The following is a 23,071-nucleotide window of genomic DNA, read 5'->3' as shown; positions in this document are numbered from 1 at the left end:
CAATGAATCATGTTCAAAATAACAGTGACAATAGAAAATAATTGCATGTATTAGTTAAAGTACATTAAGTACATGTTATACAATACTATTAATAATGCAGTGTCTTGAGGTTAAAAAACTAGCCTAAGTAATTTTTGTGGTTTATGAAACCGCTTTCATATACACCAGACACTAGTGAAGTAAACCTTGCATCATGTCGATGTAATAGTTTTTGTCTGCTAGGATTCTTTTGCTAATTGCATTTCCTACCTGCAAAATATGTATAGTTTTTGATGGAAGTAGCTGAAGTAGAGTTACAAGTTAGTATTAAAATTTGCCCATGTGTTCCAGTGATGCCAGGGTGAATTCTTAGCTGCATGCACTCCACATCTTATTTAATAACTTATACGGAGGACTTGTTTTGCCATCAAGATCAGCTACTGAGTGCATAAAAAAGGAAAATATGCAAGTAGAAATAACTTCTTGCAGCGTTAATTTTAAAGACTAAATTAACCAGCACAATGAACAATTTTCAAAATTCTCCTATGCTTTTTAAATGGTAGCTTTTAAAAATGTAAACATGTGTACAGAATCACAACAAAAATGAAAACTTTTCAATCCATTTCCTTAAAGATTAAATGTACCAAATTTCTAAGAAATTGGTCCACTAGGATCTGAGCTTCTTTGTGCAGACAGACATAACCCATCCAGTAGGTGCTTTCACAATTCCTGTAAATGTAACTAAAATGGTTGATTGGTAGGGTTATATTTAAACAGTGCTTTGCGAGAAATAGGACTGAACTTGAAAATTTTCATTATTGATGGTTGTCCAAAGTGATAATGGCAGAAAAATTCATAGAAAAAATAATAGGTAAAGGGAAATGGTATAAAGATGTTTCTGTCTGTACTTTCATTTATATTTTAATTGAATATTTTCTAATTCCATTTTTTTAGGAATGCCTCACTTTTTTATCTAGATACAAAAATGTTTATTTGAGGCTGGTGAAACAGGTAATTAAAGAAGGAGGCCCATGGGAAAACCCAGTACTTCAGGCAATCTTGAGAGAAGATTCTGAACCTAAGGAATCAGGTATGGTACAGTGCATACAGATTTTCAATAAATTTAGTTTTTTATGATTCCCGGAAAGTAATACTAAAGAATAATCGTAGGCAATTAAAAGGTATTGAGAACCATAGTGTACAGTCTATATTTATTTTGTCCAGTATACTTCCTTTGCCAAGTATAGATAGTTTCTCTAGGTATCTTTGATTGATTCATTGCTGGTTCTGGTGTCCTGGCTACAGTTTGTTTTTGCTTAAAACTCAATATTGCTGACATAAAATGGCTTTGTAAAACCATTGATGTAACGTGATTTTCCTAGTTCATTCTTTATTTGAATGCTGTCATCTTTAAGTGCCTTCTCAGATTGCACACTGTATATGGCGGTTGATTGATGGCCATTTGATAGATATCATTAAGTATGGAAAATGTTCAACGATTATAGTTCTTAATATGGCAATGGTGGAGGGTATGCAGCCAGATAGGAATTCCTTGATGTCCACCACCATGTCCTTTATTTACTGATGACTCTTAATAAAGCTGATGAAGTTTTTTGATATGCTGGCTCTTAGTAAATAGAGTTATTTGTCTAGCTGAATCTCAGTTTCTTTTATATGACCTTATTCTTTTGGTAATCTCCATAAACATTGCCTTGAAAATTGAGGACTTCTTTATGGATGTTACTCAGATAGCACAGTTTTATTGATTAGGCAAACTGAACAATGGTGGGGGCTCATTGTGAGTGTAAGAAGCAGCAGTAAAATGTGTTCTGTTGACCTAATAAGCAAGGACAAAGGCAATGGTGCTTTTGGACAATATCTGTGGAGTAGAGTGGTTATACAGATATGGTTGGGGATGCCTTGCCTTTTTGGTTTATCCTTTGCATTTTTCATTTTTGTGAAAGTGAAATATTGCTACAAACACAGGCAATCTTAATAACTAAAACACAGCTTGTACAGTGATGTTGCTTTATTTTCTCTGTTCAAGTAATGGTAGCAGTCCTATCTGTTTTATTTTTAATATCTTTGTATATTTGTTGCTGTTTTAACAATTTATTGTAGTAAACAGTTTGCCATAGAATACACATATCCACAAAAGGTAGGAATGTTACTTATTTGGACATTATTGTTAAGTATGTAAGATGAGCATTTTTTCACACTTTGTTTTGCAGTGGATCATTACTTAAGCTCTGAAATTTCAGACTTCTTTGAGTTTCGAGTTCGATACCTGCTTGCCTGTGAACGTATCCAAGAAGCAGTAGCTCTCTCAAAGTCCTGCATCCAACATTCAGAAGTTGGCAAGAATCTCTATTTCCAGCAGGCCTACTTAACTTGCCTTTATAAGGCATCTTTATATGATCATCTCCAGACAGAGGTTGGTATTCATTGCACTTGCACGAGATGAAACAAATAAAGGGTTACATTTTTTTGAGAAGACCATTAACCATTTTTATTCTTTATTTTAATCCTGCATTTTCAGTTAAGTGGCTTATTTGATTTAACATTAAACTTTGCTTCCCATAAATGTAGCTTTCTATGTATGTTTTGTTTTTGATGTTACTCAGTATTTACTTAATCTTAATATTCTGACTGTCTGCAAGGCCTGATACATGAATGTCAAGCCAGAATATATCTGCTCCACATTTTCTATAGGTCTGTATTCAAATAAAACTGATTTAAATCTTTGGTGTACTTGATATTGATGTTCTAGAGCCCAACACTATTCACAAAGTTAGACACTTAAAAGGTGAAGTAATGGTTGATAGTCTCTTAATGGTATTTCTTGATATGATTTGTTTGTTCACTTCAGCTTTGTGGTTGGGGAGAAAATATCTTTGTGTTCTCCTACAGAATCATCTTGTAACTGGTTTATTATAAGCATTAGTGCTGTAAACACAGTAAATTATTAGCCTGCTTGGACAGTTTATGCAGTTGTAGAGATCTGCAGCCAAAACTGCAAGCAAAATGTAGAATTTTTCAATGAAAGTTGAATTCAAAAGAACAACAAATTTTAAAATACAAAAACCTCAGAAAATCCTTCCTTTTATAGAATTTGTAATAACATTAAATATCTCACTGATAAATTCAAGAGAAAAAACACTTTTGCAGCTCTGCTCTTATAGGTTAATGTAATATTACTGTATATGTGCAGTGCAAAGTTAACTAGTTCACTTATTCAATCATTGACAAACACTCTATTTCCCATTTGGATAAAAAGATGAAATTTGGCATGAAGTTACATATAGGGCATTAAGTATCCACTAAGAAGAGACATCTTGATATATCTATTTAGGGATAAGCCCTATAATAGAAAAGCTAACACCCCAAAATATTAAAAAAATGCCTTGATGGATTTGATTAAAATATGGTGATTTTATAGTAAAAAAGAAAATTAGCCAGCATGTTTTTTTGTTTGTCAATATTTATTATTATTATTCTAAGTTACATGCTATTCAATGCAGTGTGCTGAGAGCACACTTTATGCAAGTGAAGAATGCAGCAGAAGTGATTGATTGGCCATGCGAACAGCAGCCCTTATCAATAGGATTGGGTAGGTGTTGGAGTCTTGTGAAGTATCAAGCACACTGGAACACCAGCATTTAATCGCCAACCTTTGACGTGTGGAGTTTCAGGATCCATAGGTACATTATCAAACGCTTTTCCAAACTGCTGGGCAGAGTGGGGCAGTGAGTGGCAGTTCAAAATATACCACAGTTTAGAATGAGCATAGGTCATGTTACATTTCAAAATTTTGTTGGGGCAATTGAGTCATAAACTGTTCCTGTTTGTAGCTACTGAGATGGTAATAGAACTTAAAGAACACTGTATTGTGGTAGTTGGGAAATGTAACAAAGCTTAATCAACTCTGTCTAATACATACATGCTCCAAATCAGGTGATAAAGCATTTAGATAATTGTAGGAACACTCTGAAATATGCTTAAAGCATATTTCAGGGGAAAAGGTAATCTTACACCCACCACATACAAATAAATATCATACTCAAAAGGGCATCCGAAAAGTTTACTGAGATGTGTAACTGTTTCTGTATTTATAAAACTGATCAGTGAGTGCTATGCTTTTTTTTTTTTTTTATATAAAAGTACACAAGTAAAATTTTCAGAATGCTATTATAGAGAGTACCAGTGCTATCTGAACTAAAATTTGCAAAGGAAAAGCAAAGACAAGCAAATTTACAACATAATATACATATTTATAAGCAAGGGCATGTAATGACATATGGCTTATATCAGTGATTTCCTGGATAAAATATTATTGCTCCTGCTTGATGCAATATGCACAGAGGAAGTGGACAAACCATTGTGACTCTTAGAAATCCTAGATGCTGTAAATTCCTTAGAAAATTGGAAGTCCAGATGGCTATCCAGTGGAATTTTCTAAAGCACTAATAGTTAAGTAAATTCTATTACAACCATTTATGTTTATGGCAAATACAGAAAATATCACACAAACAATATGCTAGGAATCAGGTATATATGTGTTTGTATATATATACAGTGGTGTGAAAAACTATTTGCCCCCTTCCTGATTTCTTATTCTTTTGCATGTTTGTCACACAAAATGTTTCTGATCATCAAACACATTAAACCATTAGTCAAATATAACACAAGTAAACACAAAATGCAGTTTTTAAATGATGGTTTTTATTATTTAGGGAGAAAAAATCCAAACCTACATGGCCCTGTGTGAAAAAGTAATTGCCCCCTGAACCTAATAACTGGTTTGGTCACCCTTAGCAGCAATAACTGCAATCAAGCGTTTGCGATAACTTGCAATGAGTCTTTTACAGCGCTCTGGAGGAATTCTGGCCCACTCATCTTTGCAGAATTGTTGTAATTCAGCTTTATTTGAGGGTTTTCTAGCATGAACCGCCTTTTTAAGGTCATGCCATAGCATCTCAATTGGATTCAGGTCAGGACTTTGACTAGGCCACTCCAAAGTCTTCATTTTGTTTTTCTTCAGCCATTCAGAGGTGGATTTGCTGGTGTGTTTTGGGTCATTGTCCTGTTGCAGCACCCAAGATCGCTTCAGCTTGAGTTGACAAACAGATGGCCGGACATTCTCCTTCAGGATTTTTTGGTAGACAGTAGAATTCATGGTTCCATCTATCACAGCAAGCCTTCCAGGTCCTGAAGCAGCAAAACAACCCCAGACCATCACACTGCCACCACCATATTTTACTGTTGGTATGATGTTCTCTTTCTGAAATGCTGTGTTCCTTTTACGCCAGATGTAACGGGACATTTGCCTTCCAAAAAGTTCAACTTTTGTCTCATCAGTCCACAAGGTATTTTCCCAAAAGTCTTGGCAATCATTGAGATGTTTCTTAGCAAAATTGAGACGAGCCCTAATGTTCTTTTGCTTAACAGTGGTTTGCGTCTTGGAAATCTGCCATGCAGGCCGTTTTTGCCCAGTCTCTTTCTTATGGTGGAGTCGTGAACACTGACCTTAATTGAGGCAAGTGAGGTCTGCAGTTCTTTAGACGTTGTCCTGGGGTGTTTTGTGACCTCTCGGATGAGTCGTCTCTGCGCTCTTGGGGTAATTTTGGTCGGCCGGCCACTCCTGGGAAGGTTCACCACTGTTCCATGTTTTTGCCATTTGTGGATAATGGCTCTCACTGTGGTTCACTGGAGTCCCAAAGCTTTAGAAATGGCTTTATAACCTTTACCAGACTGATAGATCTCAATTACTTCTGTTCTCATTTGTTCCTGAATTTCTTTGGATCTTGGCATGATGTCTAGCTTTTGAGGTCCTTTTGGTCTACTTCTCTGTGTCAGGCAGCTCCTATTTAAGTGTTTTCTTGATTGAAACAGGTGTGGCAGTAATCAGGCCTGAGGGTGGCTACGGAAATTGAACTCAGGTGTGATACACCACAGTTAGGTTATTTTTAACAAGGGGCAATTACTTTTCACACAGGGCCATGTAGGTTTGGATTTTTTCTCCCTAAAGAATAAAACCATCATTTAAAAACTGCATTTTGTGTTTACTTGTGTTATATTTGACTAATGGTTAAATGTGTTTGATGATCAGAAACATTTTGTGTGAGAAACATGCAAAAGTATAAGAAATCGGGAAGGGGGCAAATAGTTTTTCACACCACTGTATATCTATGTATCTCAATATCTGCACAAAACATAAAATGTAAGATGTATATCAATTTTGGAACAGGAAACAAAACATTTTGTTTTTATAAACAGATAGCTGGGATAGATGGGAAAGATGCTGTTGAGATCATCTGTAATACTGAAAGAGAAGAGAAGGATGACCTTCTTTTGAATTTGTGCAAAGTGTTCTTGTTGCAGCAGCTTCAGAATGGGGACATGTACTATATCTGGTAAGTTTTGGAAAGGTATGGCTACATTTTAAAATTAGTTTGACTTTAGGTTGTTGGTTTTTCAAATTTTCATTTTTCTTTGTAGAAGCATAACACAGGTCAACAGGTAATTTTCATTAGAGATAATTTTATGTGGGGTTTGTAGTGTTTTTCATTCTGATTTCATGTCTGTGTTAAGTTTTCCTCTAGCTGTCTAGTTTTTGTGATTAAGCTAAGTACCTGCATATATTGCATGATATTTGTTACAATTAGCCTTACAAAAGTAAGCTTAGTATTACAAAATTTAACACAAGTTTTCTGTATTTTTATGTTAGCTGTAACTGCGATTTTATTTCAGTGTTTACCTTGCCTAAAAGCTGTATTAATCATCTAGACAGTTTCTATTATGTGTGTGGTTCATTCACGATGATAGCGCAATGTCCCCCAATTACCGGAGATCTTAAGAAGATATATAAATTGTACTTTGGCTGTCCACTTGCTGAGCAGAGTAAATCTTGGGCTCCATATTTTATTTGTACCAGTTTTTCCAATGGACTGCGTGACTGGTAGGCAAGCTAGAGGCTTGAAGGCATTCAAGCGGCTCTGTGGAAACCTTCTGGGTAGCCGTAAGTCTCCTGCATATAAGTAAGGAATTCAGAATCTGATTTATACCAGAAACTGGGTTGTCACATCTAGAATTCTTTCCAGAAAATCTTAGTATGGTGAGTGACAAGCAAGGAGAATGTTGTCATCATGACATTCGTTTAGTGGAGCGTCGGTACCAAGGTTTCTGATGGGAGAGACTATGATGGCCCACTACTAGTGGATGCTGTACCATGACATTCCAGACACAGTGTACACAAGGAAATCCTACTGTAAACGTTTTTGACGAAGCAGTGGTAGCTGACTGACACTGTTCAATACATCCATGCCACAGTGTGTGCCTATTTTGTTTGAAGATATTGGAACATTTACTTCATTGGTGCTTATGTTTTAGTTAAAAGTAAAATTCAAGTACAATGTAAACCAACATTACTCATAACTCTCATAGGGAACATGACAGGAAAAGACAAAGCGGATCAGAAATCAGGTTGAAAAATTAATTTAGAAAAGTGTGCTGTGGTCTGTAACAATTTACAAAAAAACATTTTGTTGTCTTGTGTGGCCTTCCAGTATTGTTTATTTAACTGTTTTTATAAACAATGCAATGGCATGTTTTAATTTTTGGGGGGCTTTTTGACAATATTTGTAATGGTAAACCTGTTCTGGTAGGAGCCAGTCATAGGCAATATCAATTAAATGTTAGAATACGATTTGTACACCATAGAAATGATGGAATGATAGAAATGCAGCCTTTTGAATTAGTGCCAGATCCAGTCTGCCTTCCAGAATTATATTGAATGCTTATCCCTCTGGTATATTGAATCACTTTGTAATATGTTTTTTAAACTACTGCAAAATTTCAAAGCTGTATGATTAGACAATTATAACAAATTACAGGTTGAATATCCCTATCTGAAATTCTAAAATTTGAACATTGTTGAGCACAGTCATGACGCCACAAGTGGTAAATTCCACACCAGGGTTCTCTCTTATAAAACATTATTTGAATTTGAGCATACTTACACCAGAAAGTGGACGTGTATAACTTATATACAGATTCAAAATTGATTCACTCTTTCAGAACGTGATGGGGGAATGGGGTATGGGGAGTGAGTCCCCAGTGAGGATTAGAGCACCATGAAGGAACTATAACAAATTGACGATCCAGATGTGGAGGGTGAGAGTTCCCGTGAAGCATCAAACCCATTGATGAAATGATGCATGGTCAACGAAACTGAGGTGGAGTGGGAGGTACTTCATGAAGCACTAAGGACTGCTATGCAATGAAACACAAATGGTGCAGGTTGTTCCCAATGAAACAATAGCAACTGGGTTCAAGATTGTTGCACAACACTGTTAATATTGCAGATGAATTGTCTGTTAATGGAATGTCACTGTTTACCTGATAACAAAAACAGCTTTATTCTCACTAGGTTCCCTTATTGCAATATGAGTGAAGTAAATTTCTCTGATTACATTAGAAAAACTGGCCACAGGTGCAAATTACCCTTTTATTTTGGCAAAAATATGTTTTTGCATGTATACACACACCTTATGAAAATGGAATGTAGAGTCTTGTCATTCAGGTAATGACTTCTGGCACAATAGGCATGATGCAGGGAAGGTTGACTGAGATAATCCTTGACCTCTTTGCCAGTTCCTTGAGAAGTAAACAAAAGTAGCCAATATAAAATGATGTACAACCATATGAGTTATTCAGTGCAAATAGATAGATAGATAGATAGATACTTTACACAGTATTGTCCATCTTAAGAAGGAACTAAAATATAGTATGTACGTGGTAATTTGCCTACCAGCCATTTACACCTTCCAATAGGTTCCAAAGAACAGGGAAAAGTCAACTTTCATTGAGCAAAAAAAAGTACTTAGCTGTTTTGTTTTAATTACTGAAGTGCGGGTGGGCGTTTCGTGAGGATTTTTTAACTTGGACGATGGCAGATTTACACACTGGCAACAGGTCAGGCCTGTTGGAGGATGCTGCACGTACCTCATCATAAAGGCAAGCATCTCTTTAGCCCCTGCCGTTAGCAAAAAGAGAAAGATGTGAGGTGTTTAGTTAGTGTATGCATTAGTGTGAGAAGGGGATCCCCAAGAAAAGTATCTTTTGTTGTGCATATCAGCTCTTCTGATGGGAGTGCGTTGGGATGCACTCGTGCTTGCTCGCTAGGCTGTCCTGTATAATACAGGACTGAGAAGAGCACCTGTGCAGAATGCAAATGCATCAGTTGCGATTGGTATAAGGGAGAATGTCGCAGGATTGGCTGAAAATTTGTTCCCCGTATATAAGAGGCAATTCCTGCCTCTAGGGTTGTTTTTTAGACTCTGTGTGGTGGTATAGCTCATTCTTTAGTATACCAAACAGTGGCTTATGCTTTACTTGTATATATTTTCTTGTTGTGTAGAAATATAGATGATATATTGCATATTGAAGTATTGTTTTGATGGAGGTATTTGTATAGATTTAGGGATTGCGGTGTACTTTTTATTTTTCTTGTATATACATTTTTGTGAATATTTTTTTCTGGATACTTCATTGTGTGTAGTTTCTTAGGATGACTATAATTTTGTGTCTATACATCTTTATTTTTTCATTTTTGGGACTGACGGCTTCACTGTAAATATTTCACTGTTTTTGATTGGGTCATTTATTTTTGTGTGTTTGTGCACCTGTAAATAAACCCCACTTTTGTTTTGGAAATTACCAATTTGTGTTTGTGTCTCCATGTCTCACTTCTCTCAAGTTTGATCCCAGTAGGTCCGGAAATACAAGATGCACACTGTGTAGTCTGGTGCCAACTTTGCCACTATATGGGGTGTCACAATGTACATCATATTCATCACTTTTGAAGTGCAATATGTTTGTCATATGAACTTACATTATTATAACGGCTTAGTGATATGAATTATAATGCACACAAGTTGTCATTTAGCTTGTTTGGCTGCTTTTCTCTACTTCATCACGTGTCTCCAGTATGTCTCATTATGTATAATGCAAATATTCTAAAACATGAAAATTCAGAAATACTACTGGTTCCAGCATTTAGGAATAGTTAAATTGTATTATGATTTTAGAAGTTTTCTTGTCTCCTAATTGGGCATAAAAGAATACAAAAGAAAACACCAACATATTAGAATATAAAAATTCATTCACTATAAGGAGAAATGCCAATTCTCAAAACCTTTACAAATAAACAATGACAAACCTACAAGATAACACAGCAAAAATGTATGTATTATTTCAACATTTTTTTGAATAGTTAATTAATTGTTGCCAAAACGTTTTCAGTTGTGAGATTACAATTAAATAAAACTAGTGGTACGATAGCAGTTCAAAAGGAAAATTTCTATTTCTGCTAGTCTGTTGCTTAGTTAATATAAAGAAAATGTGGAAATTACACATCAAATGTTACAAATCTCCACAGGTGATTCTTGGTGACATTCTGCCTTTTAGAACTTAATTTCTCCATTGTACCTTAACAGAGAATTTAACATGACCGTCTTAATATATTTTAAAATAAGTAAAAAGCCTCTTATAATGGCTTAGACAGACTTGTAGGTTTCACTCTCTTTGTCTACTCCACCCTATTGCTTGTGGTTTTATGTTGTGTTTTTCAATAAAGCTGCTACCATGGTGTCTTAGGTTGAAATGCTAGTCCTTTTTTTGAGAATTATGAATGATAAATTGGGTTTTGGAGATTAAAAAAGTTTAGCTGTATTTTAAGATACGTGAAGTTCAGATATTTGCAGATATCTCTAAATGTTAATTTGACTTGCCATACTGGAGATCGTTCACGACACAAATGAGCACAGGAATAAGGCCGCTTTTGATGGAGTACTAGTTGGTTTCAAAATATGCATTCAAAAATTTCTAACTACAGCATAAATCAGATTATTAACTGCTGTCACAAAACAGCCATGCAACATAAATACAAAACATTAGATAACAAGAAATGATGCTCAGTGCATGCAGTGTGTGCTAAAAGTAGCATGTATACCGTATGTATAGCACTATGCATTTGTTTGGTCCGGGTTACAGCACTGCCTGCATACCCACCAAAGTTAAACACTGCTTAAAAATGAAAAGAATACTTCAGTCTCTGAGAAAGCCCTCTTTTAAGATCCCACCATAGCCCTTTTAAATGAACTATCCTTGAATAGAGTGCAAATGTCTGATAATTGTCAACACATAAGTAGTATATATTTAAAAATTTTGCAGTAAACAATTTTACTACTGCCCTTTATTTTGCTATTCTAATATATCACATTTGTTTTTCCTTTCAGGGATCTCATCTTTATATGGAGCAAGCTTCAGCTTCGTGGTAACTCCTCCAAACAAGATTTTTTAGAAGAATGTCAGCAGCTTTTACTGGCAGCAACGAATGTCAAAATAATTTTCCCGTTCATGAAGGTTATTAAAACTGAGGTAAATATGTTTGCTTTTAGTAATAATTAGTAGTAAGTGTGTTTTATATATTTAAAAAAAAAAAAAGAAAAAAGTGCGTTAAAAATGGATAAGATGTGTGAATAATGTTTAATCTTGGAACATGGATTCTGATTAAGGTGTATCAAGTTTTCAGTATAGTACTATACAGTACAATTTTTTTTTTGTATAGCTTTATTCGCTGAGTGCAGTCACAGAGTTCTGTGAACAATTGTCAGTTAAATTACAAATATAGATTATACTAATTACTAAATGAATAAAGAGAGAACTGGGACACTCCTAAATGCAGATTTGTTAAAACGTAAAGAGAACAAGGTAGAAACTGAATAAATGGAAACCAGCAATATCAGTCCATGAATTAGTAGATTGTGATGAAAGAATGGATGTTTTTCACATTAACCATTTGCTCATGTGCAGTTGTGGACTTAAATATTGACACTGCTGCAGTTTCTTCAGGCAATGCACCAATTCTTCCACATAGTGTATGATATTATAAAAGGCTTGTGGTAATGTGCATTTTATTAATGACTAGCAGAATACTCGCACTTCGCAGCGGAGAAGTAGTGTATAAAAGAAGTTATGAAAAAGAAAAGCAAAAATTTTAAAAATAACGTAACATGATTGTTAATGTAATTGTTTTGTCATTGACATGAGTGTTGTCATATTTATATATATATATATATATATATATATATATATATATATATATATATATATATATATATATACTATATATATATCTAAAAGGCAAAGCCCTCACTCACTCACTCACTCACTCACTGACTCATCACTAATTCTCCAACTTCCGTGTGGGTGGAAGGCTGAAATTTGGCAGGTTCATTCCTTACAGCTTCCTTACAAAAGTTGGGCAGGTTTTATATCGAAATTCTACGCGTAATGGTCATAACTGGAAGCAGTTTTTCTCCATTTACTGTAATGGAGATGAGCTTCAACGCCGTGGGGCGGAGTTTAGTGTGACATCATCACGCCTCCCACGTAATCACGCAGTACATAGAAAACCAGGAAGACACTCAAAAAAGCGCTGAAGAAAACATGCATTATATAATTGAGAAGGCAGCGAAACAATAAGAAGCGGCGAGTGACATATACAACCATATTCATGAGTTCTGCTACTTCGGAAACAAAGCACGATGTAAACCTACACTTTAAATTAAGTTCATAGACAGGCTGCCGCTGGCGTTTGTAATTTAGTGCCTGCCCATATAAGGCCGTCCATCAGCGGCAATCCAATAGCAAACTGCCACGGGTAAATATTCACGGGTGAAGGACTGTGCTTATGGAGAGGAAGATGAGATGGTCAGGGTGGTGTTTGACACGAACTCGCGAAACTGAGAGAAAGTTTTAAGTGCCAGGACTAAGGTAACATTAAATACAGCCATGGACATAGCGAGATGGCACCAGCACAGCTGGGAATCTTCGATGCATGTACACGAAGCGGCTCACGTGAACTGACACAGTGCACAGATAAAAAGCAACAGTTCCAAAGAGCGCTGAACAAAAACCGAATTACACAATTGAAAAGGCAGCAAAAAATATGAAGCGTCTGATACATATAAGCATATTCATAAATCCAACTACTGCGGAAACAAAGCACACGTTGGAAAAAGTCAATGTCCCGCTAAAGGAAGACAGTGTAAAAAAACCTGTGCATGCAGTGTGTCAGGTCTCAGATAAAGAAGAAGACGAGCTGTTTATTGATGCAGTAAGAAACGAATCGATGAATGAAACCTGTCATCTTTACAACGATTGACAAACACGGAATGTAACTTGAACACAACACATCCTACAAATACGAACCTGATTGAAAGAAATAATGATAATCAAATCCTTGATGACAGCAACACTCAGTAACACTCACAAAACAAATACTGTATATTGACAGTCATGTTACGTTATTTTTAAAATGTTTCCTTTTCTTTTCTAGCTTTTTAACACACTACTTCTCTCGCTGCGGATATATATATATATATATATATATATATATATATATATATATATATATATATATATATATATATATATATATATATGTATATATATATATATATATATATATGTATGTATGTGTGTATATATGTATGTATGTATGTGTGTATATATATATATATATATATGTGTGTGTATATATATATATATATATATCGATCTACATACTCGAATAATGGATACTTTATTAGCCATCAATGATTGTTTTGGTAAAGCCATACTCAGTGTATTCATTAGATGAACGGTAAAAAGTAAGAGCGAGGAGGATGACTTATTGAGGCATGCAGGCTGTTGTGCGTCAACTTTATCTGAATTGCGATCACATTTGAAAAAATATATCTTTTCAAGTTCTATTTAGTCCATATGTGTCAAACTCAAGGGCAGCGGGCCACATCCGGCCCGGCGTGTAATTATATCCGGCCCGCGAGATCATTTTATATACTGTATTATTGTTATTAAAGCCGGGTATATGAAGCGCTGGTAACACAATAAACTACAGATCCCATAATGCAGCGCTTCAGCTGCCTTGCCGAACACTTACCGCGTTAATCAAGTCTAGCTTATGATGCTGCAAGTTATTGCGAAGCTAGCTCACCACGATGCTGAAGAGAAAAGTTGATTCTGAAAATAGAGCCTTTAAAAACCGATGGGAGGCTGAGTATATGTTTACTGAACCCGTGTGTCTCATTTGTGGAGCTAATGTGGCTGTAATTACAGAATTTAATCTAAGACGGCACTACGAGACAAAACATCAGGGTAACCTGAATGCAATTCAGAAGATACAGAAAACAGCATAATTAAATAAGAATCTGACACTTCAGCGGACGTTTTAACCCGTGCACAATCACAAAGTGATTTCAAGTGAAGCTGCTTTTATGGGAGACACAATTGCACCCTTGCACCTTGCCCCACTTTCCCTGTTGCCAAGTAATGTTAAACCAAGTCGTCACTACGGTGTTCCCAAATACCCACTTTGCTGATAAACTGAGCGCTGCGCACTGAGTTTGCACGGCTATGGTGACTTTGAAGAACAAAAAGTCCGTCTACATGCGGCTCGAACCTTGTGCATGTTTGGTAGCACATATCTGTGTGAGAAGCTCTTCTCAGTGATAAAGACTAACAAAACAGCACACAGGAGTCGCCTCACTGATGAGCACCTGCAATCCATCCTGAGAATCTCCACAACACAGAACCTCACAGCAAACAGAAACGAACCTGTGGCCAAATAAAGATGCCAGGCGTCCAGCTCTAAAATGACATATGAGCAAAGACAACTGAATGATTTGATTTGTTATTGCTGAAAGGAACACATTTTATTTATATTTCCAGGTTTTGTTATGCAGCATGTTCATATTTGAATTTGTATAATTTTGACAGGATATATTTTTATGGAGAGCAAAATATTATAAGTTGTTTAAGGTTTGAGTTGATTTATTCACGAATAATATTCCTGTCTGTTTTTACCATTCCTACTAAAGATATTTCTGTCGACTAAATAAAAATTCCTTCTATTTAAAATTTAAATAGAACTTGAACAAATACGATAGTTCATAATATCCACGCAGACATGCACGTAAGAACGGGAGTTATCCGTTTTAACAAGCAGCGTATTGCACTAATACGAAATAGCTGTGTGTGTATATATGTAGATATGTATTTGTGTGTATATATGTGTGTGTATATATATATATATATGTGTGTGTGTGTATGTATATAATATATATATATATATATATATATATATATATATATATATATATATATATATAGTATATATACATGCAAAATACCCACGCTTGGCAGCGGAGAAGTAAAAAGAAAAGGAAACATTTTAATAATAACGTAACATGATTGACAACGTAATTGTTTTGTCATTGTCATGAGTGCTGCTGGCATTTAATATATATATAATATATATATATACACACACACACACACAGTAATCCCTCCTTGATCGCAGGGGTTGCGTTCCAGACCCCTCCGCGATAGGTGAAAATCCGCGAAGTAGAAACCATATGTTTCTATGGTTATTTTTATATATTTTAAGCCCTTATAAACTCTCCCACACTGTTTATAAATATTCCCCGCAGAGTTATACAGCATAATCCCTTTGTATTCTCTTAGATATTAGGTAAGATTCATTGAAATTATGTATATAAACACACTGTTTATATACAGTAAAACCTAAAACATATTGAGTGTCTCCAATATCACATATGTTACAGCCATTACGATAGACAGGCCACCAGCAATAAATACGTACAATGCAAGAAAAATAGTATACTGTAAATGTGTGTACAGTGACACTAAACGTACGTACATGTACTAAGTACTAGCCTTCAACAAATCCAAAACGTTTACCTTTTCGGCAATCGTTAACATCTTCCGTTTGCGCTTGGGCACGGCCCCTGAAGCAGTAGCAGATCGTTTTGGAGCCATAATGAAGGGCTTGACTATGCACAAAGATAAACACAAAAGAGCACAACTCTTTACCCAGTGAAATACGTTGATGCTGAATGAGTGAGACGAGACTTCCTGGTTAACACTGCATTCAGCAAGCAGGAACTTAACTGCGTGCTCTGATTGGTTAGCTTCTCAGTCATCTGCCAATAGCGTCCCTTGTATGAAATCAACTGGGCAAACCAACTGAGGAAGCATGTACAGGAAGTAAAAAGACACATTGTCCGCAGAACCCGCGAAGAAGCGAAAAATCTGCGTTATATATTTAGTTATGCTTTCATATAAAATCCGCGATAGAGCGAAACCGCGAAAGTCAAAGCGCGATATAGCAAGGGATTACTGTATATATACATACATGTGTACATATATACACCCACACATTATACTATGGGGTGCGAAACAGGCAATTACATTGATTTTCTGAATATATAAAGTCAGCGTCGGTATATATAAAGTCAAAACTTGAATAAATAAAGTCACCGCTGGAATATATAAAGTCAAAACTTGAATATATAAAGTCATCGTCGGAATTTATAAAGTCATTCCTGATTATATATAGTCAACATCGAAGTATATAAACTCATTTCTGAATATATAAACTCAAAGTCGAAATATATTGATTGAAACGACTCTGAACTGAAGTAAGTTAACAAACGTATTCAGAAAAATAAATTAAAAAAACACTGTTCGGTTAATGTTTTGAAAATGATGCATTTGCCCTGCCCAGGATTGGTTCCTGCCTTGCACCCAGTGTTGGCTGGGATTGGCTCCAGCAGACCCCCGTGACCCTGTGGTCGGATTCAACGGGTTGGGAAATGGATGGATATTACAGCACTGACTTTGTATATTCTGACGATGACTTTATATATTGAAGTTTTGACTTTATATATTCCAGCGCTTATTTTATATTGTGAGCTGGAGGGCTTCGCTATTACGTGTGGGGACAAAACTTCACTTTGGTAACTGATCATGCTCCACTTCAATGGTCATACCGACAGAAAGATACAAACTCTCGCCTCATGAGATGGTTTCTGGGCTTAAAACTTTTACCGTTTCACAGTAAAACATCGACCAGGTTCTGAAAACGTCAACGCAGACGTATTATCAAGACTAAATGAACCTGGTACAGAGAGTTGCTTGATTCACGAAAATGTGAATAAAGCTGAGGGGGAGGGTGTGAGCTGGAGGGCTGATCGCACCCCAAGAAGATACAGACGCCTCTGGGGAAACCACAACCCCTGAAACACAGACTACCCTCACATTGCTCCTTACTTTCTCACTTGCGCTATAACACGTAATGCAAACCTCGTGCGATACTCTGCTAACTTAAAAGCCTTGTGCAGCGCCTGTCAGTTGAAAATTGATTGTTTGCTTGCTTTTATCGCTCTCTCTCTCTGCTCCTAGCGGAATTGTCATCTCTGACTTGTCATGGAGCACATTTAAGCTCATGTGTTTGCAGTGTTTGAATAAAAATCCTTCTTGTTTCTACGACCTCCTGTGTCTCTGTGCAAATCTGTGATCCAAGCGTGACAATATATTCCGACGCTGACTTTATATATTCAAGATTTGACTTTATATATTCCAGCGCTAAGTTTATATATTCGACGCTGACTTTATATATTTAAGTTTTGACTTTAGGTGGCAGTGTGAAGTTGCTTCGGAAGACGGTGTTAGCCGCGGAGCTCAGCTCAGAGCGAAATGAGGTAAATGGGAGGGGATATGATGACGTGACTCCTCCACCCGCCTTAACTGTCAATCCCCCACAAACAGAGTCTCTCGGAATTTGCATAAGCACACCCCTTCACCTACAATTTTAACTTAGTTACAAAGTGATCAAAACTCTCGTTTATATCCTGCGTCCTCTCATTAAACTTGTATCCTGCATTACCCGTGGGCATGAAAAACGCCAGCGGCAACCTGTTTATTAACTTAAAGTTTAGGTTTACACCTTGCTTTGCTTCCGAAGTAGCTGCACTGATGAATATGGTAGTATATGTCACTCGCTCGCTTCTTATTGTTTCGCTGCCTTCTCAATTATATAATGAATGTTTTCTTCAGCGCATTTTGGAGCTCTTCCTGGTTTTCTACATAGTGCATTGACAGTCAGTTCACGTGATTACGTGGGCGGCGTGATGATGTCACATGAAACTCCGCCCCCACGGCTTTCAAGCTCAACTCCATTACAGTAAATGGAGTAAAATACCTTCCAGTTATGACCATTACGCGTAGAATTTCGAAATGAAACCTGCCCAACTTTTGTAAGGATGCTGTAAGGAATGAGCCTGCCAAATTTCTGCCTTCTACCTACACGGGAAGTTGGAGAATTAGTGATGAGTGAATCAGTTAGTCAGTCAGTGAGGGCTTTGCCTTTTATTAGTATAGATCATCGGAACTACACAAAAAACTTAGGTGACAAAACCAACTCTAATCTTATTTCACAAAGAACCCCAAAAAAGGTATTGACAAAATTATTGGCATATTTTAGTAGTTGTAAGAAAATTTCAAGCAGGTTATCCTGCTGTAACTGGTATTCCATATCACCCATGACAGCTTAAATGTGCTGGCAATTTAAAAGTCATATATTCAGCCAGTTTGAACAGAGAAAAGATGATTAGCTATGTGTTTTATATGCTTTCATGAAAAAGCATAGAGAAAAGTAAAGAATATTCTTTAACAGGAGAGAAACAATTATATAACAGCATAAACAGTTGCACAGCTAGAAGTCCATCTCCAGGGATCTTAAATGTTCCTTTGTCCACTGTATGCAAGAAGTTTAAGGTCAACAGCAATATAGACAACCTCCCTGGACATGAACGGAAGGAAAAAACTGAAGAAAGATTGCATTGGAGGACTGCATTAATGATGGAAAAGGAAGCTCAATCAACTGCCACACAGATCCAAGCTCACCATCTCAATGAAAGTGGGTTCTGTGGTAGGAGGCACGGGAGGATGGAACTTCTGGTACAGAAACATAAAGCCAGACTGGAGTTTGCCAAAACACACTTGAACCGCCCAAAATCCTACTGGGGAATGTACTCTGGACAGATAGGGCCAAATCAGAGCTCTTTGCTAAAGAAAAAAATGAAGCCTTCAATTAAAAGAACAGTGTACCATTGAAAATAAAGTAAAAATAATAAAAAGGTCAGAGAGAGATGAAACTCCATCATTCATTGGCAGAACACTTGGTTACAGTGAGTCAACAATAGCATGTATTAAATTTATGTACCTGTTCCGACTGGCTTTCAAATTCAACTTAAGTACAAACCTACAGTCCCTATTTCGTACGGAACCCTGGGACTGCCTGTAATTATTTTGACCTTTGTCAAAGAAAGTAGTTCAAGATGTCCAATTTTGCTCTGTATTCCACAACACATTTGTCTGTGTAAAAGGCTTTCACTTTATTTATTTTGTGAATGTTGTATTCAGGGTGACAAATTGAATAGAAGGACTGATTTTAATCATAAATTTGTGGTGTTTTGGATAAGGTAAATACATCATACAGTGATCTGCAGTTGCATATGGGGGGACAGCTGCAAGAGATGGGTGATTTTGATCAATGCCAGTGTTCATTTGTGTTAGGGTAGAGGTAGGGAATTTTGTCAGTAGCTGAAAAATTGAGTTTGTTTTTTTTTTTTACATTGCCTTTTTAATGCATGTAACACTTTACAAATTCAAAGATAGCATGACAACTTGATTTTTGTGGTTTTTGATCTCCATACTGACTTTGCACATAAAACAAGATACATGCACTATAAACTGTACACCTAGAAACCTGTAATTCAGATACACATTCACTAATCTTTGACTGCTTACCAAATACACACAGCAGAATATCTCTTTCAGGTTTAGGGTCACAACATTTTATTACCCCTTATCTATATCTAAGATAAAGTATATGTTAGGGTTTAAAAATTGGGCAACACCGAGAGCAGATGTGATGCCCAGGTAAACTCGAAATTGCAATAGACTTTGTTATTGAAAGAAGTTAGTTTTTATTGTGTTTCAATTAATTTTCCAGCAAGGTGCCTACATTTAATATGAAAGAAACATTAAACCGCTTAACTTTATTCGTGTAAAGGGCAATGCAGTTTTCTTGGCAAGCGGAGTGTTATATTAGAAATGAACCAAAAAAACGATAATGTTTTGAAACCATGGTTCTGAGTTAGCAAAATAAACAACAAAAATATGATTTTGACTTGAAGCTGAAAATTGATATTTACTTTTAATAACATTTTGCTGAGCATTTTGATAGCTTGCTTTGGATTGTCATAATTCCAAGATTAATTTCCTCATTGTACATTAATCCCTCGCTATATCACGCCTCGACTTTCTTGACTTCGCTCTATCGCGGATTTTATATGTAAGCATATCAAAATATATAACGCGGATTTTTCACTGCTTTGCGGGTTTCTGCGGACAATTTACTTCTGGTACATGCTTACTCAGTTGGTTTGCCCAGTTGATTTCATACAAGGGACGCTATTGGCAGATGGCTGAAAAACTACCCAATCAGAGCATGCAGTTAAGTTCCTGTGTGCTGGCTCAGCGACGGAGCGCCGAATTCGATTCCACTGCATTAACCAGGAAGACTCATCTCGCTCATTCAGCATCAACGTGTTTCGCTGTGTAAAGAGTTAACTGTTGTGTTTATCTTTGTGCATAGTCATGCCCTTCATTATGGCTCTAAAACGATCTGCTGCTGCTTCAGGAGCCATGCCCTGGCGCCAACGGAAGATGCTAACGATTGCCGAAAAGGTAAAAGTTTTGGATATGTTGAAGTAAGGGAACAGCTACACCACTGCAGGATGCCGTTACGGCATCAATGAGTCCACGATTTTTTTTATTTAAAAAGGAGGAAAAGAATATAAGATCTAAGGCCGCAGTGTCCTTTAACCAGGGAGCAAAACGAGTTGTAAGTAGATGTAATAAGGCGGTAGTCCGGATGGAATCTGCTTTAGGGATTTGGAATGAAGACTGCCGGAAGAAGAACAACGGCGGTGCTAACACAATCGCCTGAAGAGGCTCCTTTAGAAGAGCTGTAACGCTCTCCTTTCTTGTGCAGTAAAATTAAACTCATCGTTATCGGACAAGTCGTCGTGTCATTGTTGCTGAGTACCCATAACTAATTTTCTACGTACTTTGTACATACGTTTATTGTAACTGTACACACATTTTATACAATTTTTCTTGCATTGTAGGTATTTATTTCCGGTGGCCTGTCTATCTTAATGGCTGTAACATATGTGATATCGGAGACGCTCTACAGTGTCTTTAAAATAACATTTTGGTTTTATGTACAGCATTTACATGTGTTAGATTTTTCACTTATTTTTATATTACCAAATCAATTGCAATATGTTTAAAACTGTATTACGTATTAAATAAATCTCCTCAATGATATACGATACGTATGTTTGTGTGTAGTATATAAACAGTGTGTTTACATACATAATTTCAACGAATCTTACCCAATAACTAAGAGAATATAAAGGGTTTATGCTGTATAACTGGGCAGGGAATGTTTATAAACAGTGTGGGAGAGTTTATAAGAGCTTAAAATATATAAAAATAACCATACAAACATATGGTTTCTAATTCGCGGATTTTCACCTATCACGGGGGGTTCTGGAACGCAACCCCAGCGATCGAGGAGGGATTACTGTACTTCCCTTTCAGGATACTTTAGCTCAGTTAGCTATCAGTTTACTTATAACTTCTTTATTTTGTTTTCAAAAGTAGCTCCATTCCAAGAACGTTTCTGTGGTGTTTCTGCTGATTAAACTAAGACTCTCAGACTGAAATTGCAATATTTTAAGATGCTGCATCATTGCCAGATGTTCTACATTTGTGAAGTACTTAGGGGATCAGTTTGATAAATTAAATTGTAACATAGAACATAATGTTTTCAAACCACTTAAATCTGTTCAGGATTGCTAAGGGAGATAGAAACTGTTCCAGGCATAAGGCAGATATGGCCTTGGACAGGGCTCACTCACATACACACCCAGATTTTCACTAACATAATGACAATTTGACATCACCAGTTGGCCGAACCAACATATTGTGGAGAATGTGGGCAGAAAACTGAAGCGGAAACTCATACAGGCACAAAGAGAATGAGCATGCTCCATATGGACACGGGATTCCAGCCGATGACACTGGGTCTGTGTGGCATCTGTGCCACCCACTGCTTTAACTTGTTTATGGTAAATCACAGGTCACTTTTTTCAACATTGATCATCAGATTTCCAATGTTTTGAGCAAAAGGAGGTTCATATGTTTTTGTCACCTTTTAAAATTTATATTGCTTCTTTGAATTGTTATTGCTTACTTGTTGATAAGTTAAAACAATGTTTTAGGCATGGAGCAATAAGAAATTATGTAGAATTTTTCCCCAAGATGAATTTACTACCTTGTATAATATTCATATGTAAAGACCATACCTTTATCAGGTAATTGCAATATACTCGTTAATCAGCTTTAAAACACAATATATCTGACAAAGACATTGTTGAGTGGTATATTTTAGTTCTAGTAATCATATTAGGTAGAACTTTTGATTTTTATTTTTCTACCAGCCTTTGTCTCCCCATCTTTTTGGTTCATGTCACCAGTAAGCACAGCTTTATTCTCTTCATTACTAGAATATATTATATTATACAAAATTTTAAAGGTATTGATTTGTAAAATCACTGTAAAACTGAATAATTTACATCCAGAATTATACACTAAAAACATGTTTGTGTGCATTGTCTTGAGAGATTCCAGTGTCCTTTGGAAATCAAAAACTTCCATTTACTTTGGCAATTTCTAACCAGTATGGCTGTATCTCTTTTCTTCCTTTCCAATCATTAAAAGGCAAGTTAAGAGCAGTTAAAATAGGTCTAAGTCTACTGTAGAAAACAGTGGAAGAAGCGAAGCGCTCTCTCTCCACAGAATGGACATTGTGTCTGTAACTGAAGGATCAATCGGTGAGACTTAAGAATTACCAGCAGTGACATCTTGTAGCACATGCCATTGCAAATCTCCAATTCTTTTCTTCAGTGGTGGTCTATATAAGTTCCACCAAGCTGGCCCCAGTGTCTCTGCTCTCCCAAGTCCCCCAAAGAGTGTCTCTTGTCAAATTGTTAATTTCTCATTGAACAGACCAAGCTGGCTGTTTATATGT

The 23,071-nt window shown here is 36.3% G+C and overlaps 1 protein-coding gene across 2 annotated transcripts in view; it reads left to right on the top strand.

The window, feature by feature from the left end:
• Positions 1 to 23,071, top strand: part of znf654 (zinc finger protein 654) — a 95,173-nt gene that overhangs the window by 51,855 nt on the left and 20,247 nt on the right. For both annotated transcript variants that reach the window (XR_005632652.1, XM_039744978.1), the window contains exons 4-7: positions 934 to 1,069; positions 2,211 to 2,413; positions 6,256 to 6,392; positions 11,277 to 11,418. Coding sequence is in view for 1 of the 2 variants with exons in the window: in XM_039744978.1 (XP_039600912.1) it covers positions 934 to 1,069; positions 2,211 to 2,413; positions 6,256 to 6,392; positions 11,277 to 11,418 (618 nt within the window). In the remaining variant the exon portion in view is untranslated. The remainder of the gene's footprint in view (positions 1 to 933; positions 1,070 to 2,210; positions 2,414 to 6,255; positions 6,393 to 11,276; positions 11,419 to 23,071) is intronic.

This window comes from Polypterus senegalus, chromosome 2 (genome assembly GCF_016835505.1).
Source record: "Polypterus senegalus isolate Bchr_013 chromosome 2, ASM1683550v1, whole genome shotgun sequence".
NCBI lineage: Eukaryota > Metazoa > Chordata > Cladistia > Polypteriformes > Polypteridae > Polypterus > Polypterus senegalus.
Note: the sequence above shows the minus strand (reverse complement) of the source record. Positions and strands in the feature narration are given on the sequence as shown.